The 13,487-nt window shown below is 37.7% G+C and overlaps 2 protein-coding genes across 2 annotated transcripts in view; both read left to right on the forward strand.

Moving 5' to 3' along the window:
- Positions 1–13,487, forward strand: part of LOC120348241 (putative MFS-type transporter C09D4.1) — a 282,049-nt gene that overhangs the window by 126,727 nt on the left and 141,835 nt on the right. The gene's annotated exons all lie outside the window — the stretch shown is intronic.
- Positions 6,231–8,001, forward strand: LOC120347236 (serine protease HTR4-like). The gene is made up of 3 exons (XM_039417148.2): positions 6,231–6,456; positions 7,223–7,370; positions 7,847–8,001. Exons 1-3 carry the CDS (start codon positions 6,302–6,304, stop codon positions 7,892–7,894), a joined length of 351 nt encoding a protein of 116 aa, XP_039273082.2. The 5' UTR covers positions 6,231–6,301; the 3' UTR covers positions 7,895–8,001.

Consider the following 13,487-nt stretch of genomic DNA (forward strand, 5'->3'; position numbering starts at 1 on the left):
TTAATTTCATTCAACGTTCGGAAAATTACCGACATCCGGGCTTTTTGAGTAGGGCTTATATTGAAATCATTTTTTAAAATTCAGGTAGGTCTTATTTATAGGCTAGGTCTTATTTTCAGGGAAACAAGGTATTTCGAATGTTACAAAGCTGTTGTTAGAATAGGTCACAATTAGTGACAAAAATTAATATTATACGAGGGCGGGTTAATCAAGATTTGGTCAAAATAATTTTTTTTCAAATATAGAGCATGTACATTAGATCAAAATTCAGTAGGGTTTTTGTTCGACTAGTCGGTATCAAGACGGGATTATAAATTCTGTTGGCTGTACAAGGTAAACGGTCGGGCAGGTAATATGTGGCTAGATTCTCGATACAAATAGAAGCCAGGAAGTGAATTGTGGTCTGGACCAGTTATTAGCCATTTCTTCGTGCCGTCCGTGTTGAGCTTGACGTTGGGTTGAGCTGTTTTATGGCATTACTGGGTCTAATCAATTCCAGTCATGGCATTATGAATGAGAATCGATTGCTGTATTTATTTTCATAACAATGACCAATCAGCAAAAATGACTCAACAATTGCAATTTGCGCAGCCGCTCAGACTATTGAATCATTGGTTCATACAGATATTCAAGCAATTCGAGGGCCGGGAAACATCCATTTCTGGCATTTGACTTTCACGACTTGGATCAGCTAGTTGTTGTCAAGTTTTTAATGCGGTTGATAGACTATCCGATTGGGCGCTTGTTTCCCGGAAAATATGACCACCCAGTGGCGGCGCATGGTCATTTTGACAACCGGGGCAAGCTACTGCGGGACCAAGTCACCCCCATCTACGAGGACAGGATGAGCGCTGTAAGTTCTCCCATCATTTTATGAATATAAAAACCATTCCATCGGTAACAACCAATCGGCAAAAGCGACAATTTTTAACGATAAGAAAGTGTCTTTAAAACCGGTCCAAGTCAAGGGATTAATAAATATAGACATAGTTTATTTTGAAACCTCTTTCAAAAGGAAAGGCAATATTTACCCAGATAAATAAAATGGCACATTAACAGAAACTTCGGGAAAGCAGACAAAACCTAAAATAAGGTTTGAAAAATGTTACTATGAAGAAAGGAAAGTTAATGCAAAGATAAGGACATGCGTCGCTCACTCATAGATATATATGCTGCTAGACTTCTACTGCTTGAACATATATGCAACACGCCGCGGTTTCTTGGAAGCAAAATGCTCAATAACGCGCTGATTAAAGTCATGCATCCCAGAAATAACGTCTCTGTGAATGGATAAAACAGCCAAGAAATTTAATCTATCTTGCTTCATTGTGTTTCTGAGATACGTTTTAATACGCTTCAGCGTGCTGAATGTTCGCTCTGCGTCGGCGGAAGAAATGGGCGTCGTCAAAATGATGTCCAGAAATTTTGCAGACGCCGCAAAGGTAGTTACTAGAGTGTTATCTATGAGGAACCCATAGAGCGCGCAAGTTGATGTGATGTTCAAAAAAGTTTGATTGGTGTATATAAATCGCAATTCATTTTCCAATTTACCCACGTTTATTATGGGGTAAAATTTGGAGACAGTAGCCAACAAATGGATGGGAAATTGACGTGCAAATTTTGAAAAATTTTTGAGGTTCATCAAAGAGAACGCGGCAAGGTGTTCAGTGCGCAGACAATCGCCTATTTGATTCACCAGAATGTCACAGCATTCCTTTGCAGACAAAATCAAACGCTGCGTTGTTTGCCCGCGGCGTAAAGAAGCACTCCATGTGTCGTCGTATTTTATTGTTTCCCGGATACGAGATACAGCATCGCAGAAGTCTGAAATACACGACTACACAGACGCTCCATCCATTAGCCTTGACTGCAATGCGCCGTATAATACATCCACGTAATAGAATATTGTGGAGAAAAAAGCGAGAAAAAATGAAAACTCACCATCTTCTAGCAGACGCTTTAGACCTGCCGCCTCCCTCACAGAGCGTTCGTCCCAAACCGGAGAGCTCTGAATGCCATTGAAACACTCAATGAGCTCAGATCTAATTTCGAACACGCCCTGCACCACGCGTGATTGGAAGTTCCAACGTGTTGGTGCAAAAGCTGGGAGACGGCGGCTACATATCTGGCGAAGGAGGTCAGAGCGCTTCGGCGAAACGGAAAAAAATGAAGAAAACCCCGAAACATTTGCAAAAAATATACGGACGAGAGGGGTATCAAGACACATATTTTTAATAACGAGGTTAAATTGGTGTGCATAACAATGTAAAAAATGCGCATGAGGAAAATCTTCTTTTATATAAACTTGAACACCATGTTTCGACCCACTCATGACTGCCGCGCCGTCATAAGTTTGAGCTATCAATTTTGACTTCGCGTTGTAAGGCTGTAACACTTCTTTCAGTACAGCCGATATCCCGCAAGCCGTGCGATCAACGATTGGTACAAAGCTGTGAAATCTCTCGGTAGGTTTACCATCTTTCACAAACCGAAAAATCACAGCCACTCGGGAAACGCACGTGATGTCAGTTGTCTCGTCAGACTGAATCGAAAGGAACTGGCAATTCTCAATTTCCAGAGCCAAATGTTGTAAATAAATTGTATACATTGAGTCGAGCAAATCATTTTGGATATCCTTAGATGTCCCTTTCGAAACAGTTGCGGCATCAAGATGATCTCTCAATACTGTATCTAGGGAAGCGGTGTATTCCACCATATCCAAAAATACCCCTCTATTAGAAGAGCCAGCCCGTTCATCGTGCCCATGGAGGGACAGCTCGTGACAACCAATGAACTTCAAAACATCTATCAACCGACCGAGAACATGGCGGTTTTTCTCGACGTTTTGGTTGTGCCGACGAATAGAAACCGCGCGTCCTTCATCCAACTGTGCTGCAATATTAACATTTCCGAATGTTCGGTATTTTACTGCATTGTCCAGATGCTCCATAGAAGATTGATGATCCCTGGCACGCTCGGAAAGATGTTCAAGATCTCTAAAACCAAATTTACACCAACGTGAGTCACGGGCGGTAGCAATAAGTAGGCAATAAAAACAAAAAAGTGCATTTTTGTCCTCGTTGTAACACAACCATTCGTGTTTTTTATACCAAGTTTCTGCGCAGAATGTACGCCGACGCTTTCCTCCGTCATGGGATTGTTCCAGTGAACAATTTTTTGGTTGATAAGGCCCAAGACGTTGTACCTCTAATTTTTGTTCCAGCGGCAGCTGCGAAAACGGAGTGCGAAGTAGTGCATCAACCTTATTCATTATGAGGTCTAAGGCTAAGAAATGCGAAGCCGGAAAGAAGTGAGGAGCTCAAAAGGAATGTGGAAAATCGAAAGCAAATGGACTAAAGGTCTCTAACTGATTCAAATAGCGAAACAAGCGACAAAAACGAAGGCGAGGAAACTATCAACTCTTTAAGCAACCAACGAACGAGAAGGAATGCGTGAATAAGTCAACACGTTGTTGTAAGAAACGTCGGCATTGTGTCGTCATAATTTCGGGGCTAGCCCCCGATGATTTAGTAAAAGTAACAGAAAACAAACGAGACAAACGCGGCGAGTGGAAGATAAAAGAGAGAATACGATATACAATGAGCAACCGGGGCAAAATCGGCGTCGCCCCGTCGACGTTCGGCGAAGGCTTTGCGAGCGAAAAATGAACCATGTCGGAAGAATATGGCTAGTGTAGACAGTCTGTGCAACCGATATTGAGGTATTTTTTATTATACCGAAAAAACAACCGGGGAATTGCCCCGGTTGGCCCTATTGACGCGCCGCCACTGTGACCACCATTGTTTATGTTGGACCGTGAACCGACCATGCTTCATCACTGCACACTCTCTCGGTTCAATTCGTCGCCTGCTATTGCTCGATTTTGGTGTTGCAGGCAAATTAGCCTACAGTAATTATTGATGTCGCCCTTGTTCTAAATTAGTTTCCCAAAACAGATGTGATTGTTTTGCTATGAATCCGTGATTGCGATACTTGAAAGATCTCCACTCATCCCTGAAAAGTGGAGACATATATGCACTCGCGTACTGAGGGAACGGAGGTCATGGCTCCTTCTCTTCCCCTCCTGTTTAAAACGCATATTATGACGTCACGTTTTCTGGTTTGCGTTTATTACAGCTCAATTTCTTTTAAATACAAGTTGTTCATTCAGTACGCATCTGTCTGAAATGAACAATTATTCAGAAATGATTTTGAAATATAAATTTAGACGTTTACGTTCTTCATTTGTTATCAACGTGCGTTTACAAACCCGGACTTCATGGTCTATGACTCTATATAATCGTACTCGGTTGGCGAAGAGACGACGTAAATCGACTATCTAATTGTAAAAACCTCCCAATCCTCCAATCCAATGGACACTGCATTGTCATGGTATGTATCCAACGCCCGCCCGTTGATTGAAACAGTGGCGAGAGCTACAGGAAAACAACTCTTGGCAATGCTAGGTTCGGTTGCACGAATCACTTCTTTTCCACTATTGTCTCATTCTCTAAGGTTGAGGTTTTTTTGGGTTTCAGGGGCTTAATTATATAGGCATCGCAAACAGTTTCCGGTACGTGTAAACCATTGGTGACTTGCTCTAAGTGTGGATTCGCGAATGAGATCTATGTGCTCAATTATTGTCGTGCGATCAAAATTAGGCATGGGGAGATCTTGACTCACCTTCCTATATTCAGATTTTTTTAAACACAAAAAAAATCTCGGATATAATATCACATGAGCGCAATATAAATAACAACTAACATTGCTGCAAGGCGTGACAATACCTGCCATTAGTTTTCATAGAAAAATTATTCCCCCTAATCACTTGTACGGATTCGTTTTCATATGGATATAAAAGTGTCTTTTTATCATTAAATTGATGAGTCAATATTCGGAAGTACTTTTTTTTGTGTGTGATAAATATAAAACTGCAACTCTCGCGTATCGGTAGTTTTCCTAAATAAAAGTTTAACGGAAAGCAAATTTCAACAGAATAGTTTCGCAAACACAGAGAATGTACTATTACCAGGCCACTCTAGCAAGATACTCGGATAAATTATTTGATAAGAAATCGGATTTTAACGAGAATGCGTATTTTGTTTATTTAATTTTATGAACTTCTAAAGTTACCGTATATTTATGTTTGTACTAGCAACTATGTTAGGGCACCTCTGAGTATGATGTAGTAAGTACTTAACCAAAAAAATTCAGGTAAGCAAGATGCTTGTGCATTACACGAAAGCGTAATATCTTATATTCAAAGAACCAAATTATAAGTATATTATGTTTAATCGATGCAATTATATCAAATCAAAAATGAAACTTAATGGAAATCGAAAATCTGAATGAGCTTTTATTATTATTCGAAAAAAAGAAAAATAATAAGCCTAATATCAAAATTATTAGATTTATTTCAATTTCAAAATATTTACCATGATAATTTCGCGACAAAACGGTTTCATTCACAAGAAAGACTGGTACTTTAAAGAAGTAGAATTTCTACGAAATGTGTTATACTGTAGGGAAGTCTACGACCCAGTGGTGCCATTAATTATAATTATAATCCATTATGTATATACGTTTAATTTATGAGTTTCGTCACTTGTCAGAATTAAAATTATGCGCAATTTCGACCACGAATGATTAATTTATGGGGAAATTATTATTAATTTTTTATTTAATGAATTCCTGGATAAAAAAGCAAAAATCCTTCGAGACTCGTTTACATGACTGGCTATTCTTGATGTGGTAACGCAAATTGAAAAAAGGTTGTGCGTAATTGCTGGAATTTGACGTCTAACGCAAGTATATTTTGCAAGATTTTTCATAGTAAAATGGTATAAAATGACAACACACCACAATATTTAGACAGCATTGCAAGTTGTCTTCCGACATGACAAAGATTGCTGATTAGTTGTAAGGCTGCGTATCGCGAGAAATATGGAATAAATGACTGAATGAAATTTGAATGTTTCAAAGAATTGAGCTGTATCATCAACATCGATCGACTATATGTACTTCATATAGTTATAGTAATACGTATGTGTTTCTCGATCGAATAGCCAATTTTTTATTGTAATTCACTATTTTTTATGTAATGTTGTTTTCACGATTAGGGTAGTTTAAAGCTATTTGTGCGCGGACTTACTGTTATCTACATAATATTTGATTATGTACTCTTAAGATAATAATTACTATAATAATTATATTTTTTTTATCACAGTTTTGAAGGTAGAGCTTATCGTAGCTTAAAACTTTTCGTTCGAAGAAGGCTGAATACAGTGATAATATCGGAAACATGAAAACATTTATAGCTATTCTGACCATTAGCGCAGTGTTGTCTCTCACTGCAGCATACAAACCATACTGTCCGTATAAACCTGACTGTTCATTGGTTCTTTGTGCCCTTCCCATCTGTCCGAAAGGAGTCAAGTATAATACTCCGCGCTGCAGGTAAGGTATATATAGTTATTATTTCATTTACACAAATATATCCCGAGAGGACCCCTCCGTCCCATTTTGTACAAAATCTCCCACGAGTTTTCGAAGAAATTAGCTTAGAGCAAGGCCATACGCACTAATTCAGAAATAAAGGAGTTTGATCTCCGAGCAAAGTTACTGACGACCACGAAAGTGCCAGGAGCTAAGACTATAAAGAACTATAGTGCACGTTAGTAAGTAATGGTTTCATTACATTTGAACCCACGACAACTGCACCTGCATACTATTGCACCTATGGAAATATTTTTTGTTTTGCGGATATTTGAACCCATACTAACCCTGCCCATGGGTTTTAGCACCCGCATATAGATTGAACCCGCGGATATACACATGGGTTCAAATGTACGTGGGTTCAAATGTACGTTCACCGTAAATAATGATTAACAAGAGACCTAGAGCAGTTCATTTCAATACGACCAGGAAAACAGCTAAGAGGCAGTCGATTCCACATAACTAAAGTTTCGGCCAAAAAATCTTTTTGTCTCGTATTCACACTGACAGTAAACTGTAAAACGCTGAAAGTCAACCGGGTGTGATAGCTGATAACTTTTTTGGGTGGGCAGATTCAGAAGAACATAGTTCATTATACCGCTTAGTTGTAATGTTTCGAATATAACCTATCCGTTTGAAAACTTCAATATATTTTAGTTTACGTGCGACAATGTCATTTCAATTTCATACTGAACGTTACATTAAAATATTTTTACACGTGTTTCAGTTGCTGTCCGGTTTGCGGAGGAGGATATGGAGATAAATGTGGAGGAACATATGGAAACTGTAGACCAGGATTGTTCTGTTACAGACCGCTTTGTAAATGGCATTTGTCCGTTTTGAAACCCGGTGTCTGCATACCTGAATATTCTTACGTGAGTATTGCCTTACTAAAGTCTGAAGTTTCATGTTGGTATGAGCTACTGACAAGAAGAGAATATAAACGATAATATTCTCACATTATGAAAACTGAACTGCGTAGAATTTCACTTACGATCCATATTGCACACTTCTTATATCAAATTACTACTGTTAGCTTAATTAACTATTAGTTTAAATAGTTGAGTGCGTCGAGGGAGACAATTGAGTAACTTGTGCCACATTATGAATCGCTACGATTTTCTGACCTGCTGTTAGCTTTGAGATACATTACGAGACTCAAATAATTGATTATGTCATTTATTAACTTTTTAACATAACTGTCATGTTTTGTAAATGTTAAATTTATGACAGTTTTATCATTATTCTTAAACATTTTTGCAATATTTTTCACAAAAGGCAATCCGACTGTAATCGCAATATCTTGAAATTCCGAATATCCGATTTATTCCTTTTTTATTTTTATTTTCAGAGTTTCCAGTCAACCATGCCATGCTACATGGATTTTGCACTGCCATAAACCATCTTATGACGATAAAATATATGAATGCATCATAACAATATTTATTTGACAAAAAGATTATTGATATAGTGCATTTTGGTGAAATAAATCTGAGTTTGAACAAGTGTCAGTTTTGTCGCAATTTTGTGCAAACAAATTATCTCTGCTGGGTGTTTGTAAGGTATGGGTTTGAAAATAAACAACGTTTTCCTAAATACGGATATAACATATGTATACGATGTTTCCAGTGACAGGTATAAATTCAAAACTCTTAGTCGATTTGAGCCACAAAACAAGACACCAAAAGTTGGGTCTGAGTGTAACAAATTTCTGGAATTAAAAGATTGTCTAGTTCAGCCGCTGGATTTTTGAGTCACAAGGCCTCAAATCGCGAGCTTCTGCTAATGAGACATATTAGATTTTGTAAGCTAAAGTTAACAAACAAATGAGACTCGAATGGAATCCAAATACTTTTTTAATTAATGTTAATTAACAATCTTATATAATTCGTTTTTGGCGTATGTACGACGCGCCGCGCCGACTTACCGTTTTAATGTATTAAATTGATAAATGAGTAGGAATGTAAGTTTCAGCTTTTCAAATCGGGGCAATTCGAATCAATATTAATTCGACTCAATTCGAAAAATTTAAGAAAAAATGGCTTGATTCTGTTTAAAAAAATTATGATCCAAATAATATGAGGCGATTGCAAGACGCAGCGAATATGGATCGTTTTGTTATTATGTTTTTGTTATTTGAAACTATTCATATTTTATTGATTATACAAGAGAGAGATGCTCAAATATATAGCCCTAAACCCAAAACGTATCACAGACTCCACGACTAAGGCAAACGTAACCACCACAAAGTGAGCAAATTTTGATGACGTAATCGCACACAAATAACGAATCCCATAGGGCCCTCATAAATTTTGGAAATAAATAAAAGTAATAGATTTCTAACGAAAAATACAATCTTCAACTACGGAAAGTTTGAAAGCATTTGGTCTAGTAGTTAATGAGAAAAGCGATTTTTTCACAAGGAGAGGGAAAAGAGAAGGAATACTAACAACATGATGATCAACAACAACAACATATTAACAAAACTATTCATTGGTCAATTTCGTCTCCAATAAGTGTATGGATGGCAACAGACTCTGATAACCACAAAACGTCGTATCTTTGCCTCCCGGTCATATACCAAAAGAATCTGTTTATTTATTACTTATATATATATATGCTTAAATAATGTATTTCATGGTTTGACGAATGAAATAACCCCCTCTTACTTTTATTTTGTCCATGTTTATTTCCTTGTTAGTATTTTTTCTCGTTATGAAAAAACGCCTTTGTTATTAACTACTTGCTTGGAAATTTTCAGTAGGTAAAGATTGTATTTTTCGCTAGAAGGGTATTTTCATTCATTTCCTCAATTTCTGAGGCTGATATTATTGTTTCAGTACAGTGCCATTGTAGTTACTCTAGCGTTGTATTTTTGGTTGTTGTCAGGGAATTAGCTATCATCAGTACTGTTTAAAGTGTTTTTATTGTGTATATTCTGTTTACTTGCATTGTGCAGCCTGATACTTGTCGCTTTATTGTATGCTTGTCGTTTTGTTTGGAGTATTTGGTTGTGTTGAGAATTGTTAATTAATAAATAGAACAAAACAGTATAAATTGAAGTGAATATTGAGAGGAAACTTGACGTCAGATCATATTGGAAGATCATCTGAACTTGGATAAATATTTCATAGACTGTCGGTACGCTACAAATTTTTGGCGAGAGCACGCCAGGATATCTTCTAAACGTAATATGTCACGCGTAAATAGAAATATGTTTCAGAATCCCTTAGTTTTTTGTCACAATGGCTGTTTGGCACTTCTCACACATAACATAGACATGCGCTGAGCGCGTGTTCACAAACGTAGTGGCAAATGTTCTGTCCAATTTGGCTTTAACCAGTGGTGGGATTCAGTCGGTTCGCACCGGTTCTATAGAACCGTCTCACGGAATTTTATCAGCGAACCGGTTAGCATTATGGTCACTGTCAATGTTCTGTTTGTAACAGAACCGGCTGAAAAATATCCTTTTGTGAAGAAACCGGCTGACAAAAAATTTGAATCCCAACACTGGCTATAACTACAGGGAGTCCTCGACTTACGACGTTCTTGAGAAGCGGCGTATCTCGAATTTCAGTGTAAGTCGGAACATTATACTGTACAGTACATAAATTACTCTATACATATCGTACTGTATATTAGAAACATCTGTTTTACGCTTTGAGTCCATAACAAAGGGCAAAAAGTTATAAAAAAAAAACGAGCAAAGAAGTCATGAGAAACCTGGCTCAAACAACCAAAATTGCGTACAGTATCACTGAAACTGTATACCATGTGACTGAAGCTTAGTGATTATTCGTTCATAATCGTAATATGTCGCAATTGTCTACTCTACGTTATTCACGATGTAAATGACGAAAACCAATGAGCCTAAAGCACTGATTTTCTTGATCACAATGATCCAGTTCAAGGGCTTAGATATTACAGTACAGTATTATCTTTTATATTTTTATGGAGTGCGTTCGTTACCTCGAAACAGCGTTATGGAGTGCGCGTTCGTAACCTCGAAACAGCGTAAGTCGCGACCGTCGTAACCCGAGAACTCCCTGTATATAGTTTGAAATCCGGTAACAATAGTAAGCTCAGCCTTGGAATATCAGAATTTTCTGGGGGCCATATGCCGCACCAAAAGAGCCATATATGGCTCGCGAGCCATGGGTTCCCGACCCCTGGCCTAGATCAAACAATCGTCTTTAAGTTTGGCTTGTATGTCGCTGTAGCTAATCGAAGCAGTTCTTTCATATGATTGTCACTCAGATCAGATCAATGCTTTGATTTCACGTGTTTCAGGGTAGAAAAACACAGCTTCGCAGACGTATGTTGACCTAAACATTGACAATATCCCAAGCTCTGCTAGTTTGACATTGGGGTATTTTTCCGTTGGCATGATTATCTATACCTCAATGGTCGCTTTTCATAAGAGCATTTCGGTTGTCTTCTTCATGGAGATCGATAACTTTCGACTCAGTTGTAGCCTCATCTGAGGGACTGATACTAGAGGGAACTTCAAACTATCCGTCTCAGAATTAAACGAGTCGTCGACGACGTAATCTGTAAGGTTTTATCAGCACTTCACTCAAATGGTAAACTGCGCGTTTGCCGCCGAACGTCGTTTTCGATATGATAACGACAGCCGTTGTAGTACCGTTGTAGTTATATTTACGGTAGTACAATAAATGGGTTTCATGACAAGTGCAGGTTCAAGTACTTTGTGGCGTCTGAAGCTGCCGCAAAACCATGGCGGGATTTCCAAACCATGGGAACCTTACCTCAAATCTGGTACATGACTTTGTGGATATACCGGTAATAGCACTATAACCACGGCAAGAGCTGTCATCGGTTCATTCGTGACAGGAGCTGCCACGAAGTGGTAAGAACTGCGCCTCATAAATGACGTAATAATGGCCGATTGTATTGTAAAGTGAATGGCGGCGTTTATGTATCTTCAACGTAAAAGAAGAATGCAGTATGAATCATAATATGCATGTTTAATAGAAATATGATGAACCGTAGTCTGGAGTTCTTTTTTCCTTAAAATAACCAAGGCAAAAAGAGCCGCATGCGGGCCGCGGGTTGGCCACCCTGATGTGATCAATTATTGTCGTACGGAGATGAAATTAGGCATGGGGAGATCTTGGCTAACTTGCCGACAATCAGATTTTTTAACAGCAATATCGACGCAGTTTGTCGGAAGCAGTATGTTCCCCAGCTTTTTATTTTAGGGGGGGTGTTTCGAAATTTAGGGGGGTGGTAAATAATTTGCTATTAGAGATAATACTAGGTTATTTGTATTCTTAAAAAAATGGTATGTATTTAAGAAACGATGTACATGGGGGGCCCTCCAAGTTGATTGGCGGCGAGCCAAAATCCACAGCAGAATAAAATTGTAGGGCCAGAAAAGGGGAGCGAGGAAAAGTGCGGGACGACACGGCTGGGAAATTTTGAGAAATAGGCACCAAAATAGGCTCTAAGCTTAATTTTAGATACACCTAGCATCACAGTTTGTTATGTAATGAAATCAATAATTATAATATTATAAATTAATAATATTATAATATAGAATTCCCGGGAAATAGATAACAAGCACGGCTTTCAACCGTAAATATATATATACTACTACGTTTCAACAAGTAATTTGCAACTGATAGTGACTAATGAAGTTACTTGCTCATCTGGCATTGTATGAATGGCTACTTATGGCTTGTTTTGTTACACATTTCACATTTTTTTGAACATGTGTGTTTGACTTTTGTATGAATTAAGCAATGAATTAAATTTTGAAATACGCGCGTCAACTGATCATAATGGTGCATAATGTTGTATTCCTTCAGAACTGAAATATTTTGTTGGTAAGAAGACAAATCGCTGAAGTTTGATTCTTTTCAATAAAGAAATAAAAACGCTGTCATTCATCTAAAAAACGTCTGTTTTCAGTGCCTAGTTTTCGTTTTGTGACATCTTTAAGCTTTCTTAATTATACGGCAAATATCTAAAATACTGAAGTGTGTAATCCTAATACCCATACGTATACATAAGATACCGGTATAATTCAATTGTTACGAAATAAACGTGCTTAAACTGTGATAATGATGTAACAATAGACGGTATCTAAAACTCAAAAGGTACCACATGAAGGGTTAGCCCGTTAAACTATTTCACTCAAGTTCGGCGGGCCATTTTAAATCGTCACGCCGGCCGTAATTGGCCCGCAGACTGCGGTTTAGAACCCCTCATCTACACTGATAAATATGCCATAATCGTTATATTTGAATACAATTATACTTGAGTTAGGAAATAAAGTGTGGAATCGCACCTCAAAATTAGGGGGGGTGTTTGAAATTTTAGGGGGGGTGTTCACCCCCTATAGGGGGGGTGTAGGGAAATCACTGGTCGGAAGCACGTCGCTATTACAGCTGCAATGCCACCGCCTAACCTAATTCTTGGGTAAATCGGGAGGAATTGATTTGTGGTTTAACCACTTGGGAAAAGTGAGATTTTCCGAGTTTTTAACAGTTTGATTAAATTCAAGAAAACAGGATGCTTGTGAAATACACGAAAGCGTAATATCTTATGTTCAAAGATCCAAATACCAAATTATAAGTATATATATTATGTTTAATCGATGCATTTATATCAAATCGAAAGAGAAACCTAATCAAAAACGAAAATTGGAATGACATTTATTATTATTTGACGAATGGGAAATAAACAGTTTAATATCTAAAATCTAAATTATTAGCTTTATTTCAATTTCAAAAAAATAAACATGATAATTTCGCGACAAAACGGTTTCATTTACGAGAAAGACTGGTACTTTAAAGAAGTAGAATTTCTACGAAATGTGTTACACTGTAGGGAAGTCGACGACCCAGTGCCATTAATTATAATTATAACTCATTATGTATATACGTTTAATTTATGAGTTTCGTCAGAATTAAAATTATACGCAATTTTAACTACGAATGATTAATTTATGGAAAAATTAATATCAA

This window comes from Styela clava, chromosome 1, assembly GCF_964204865.1.
Source record: "Styela clava chromosome 1, kaStyClav1.hap1.2, whole genome shotgun sequence".
In the NCBI taxonomy this organism is placed as follows: Eukaryota; Metazoa; Chordata; class Ascidiacea; order Stolidobranchia; family Styelidae; genus Styela; species Styela clava.

Excerpts from the sequence above, each read along its gene's own strand:
- LOC120347236 (XM_039417148.2), top strand. The coding sequence starts at position 6,302 with ATGAAAACATTTATAGCTATTCTGACCATTAGCGCAGTGTTGTCTCTC. Across the intron at positions 6,457-7,222 it reads TATAATACTCCGCGCTGCAG|TTGCTGTCCGGTTTGCGGAG; the intron begins GTAAGGTATATA and ends CACGTGTTTCAG. Across the intron at positions 7,371-7,846 it reads GCATACCTGAATATTCTTAC|AGTTTCCAGTCAACCATGCC; the intron begins GTGAGTATTGCC and ends TTTTATTTTCAG.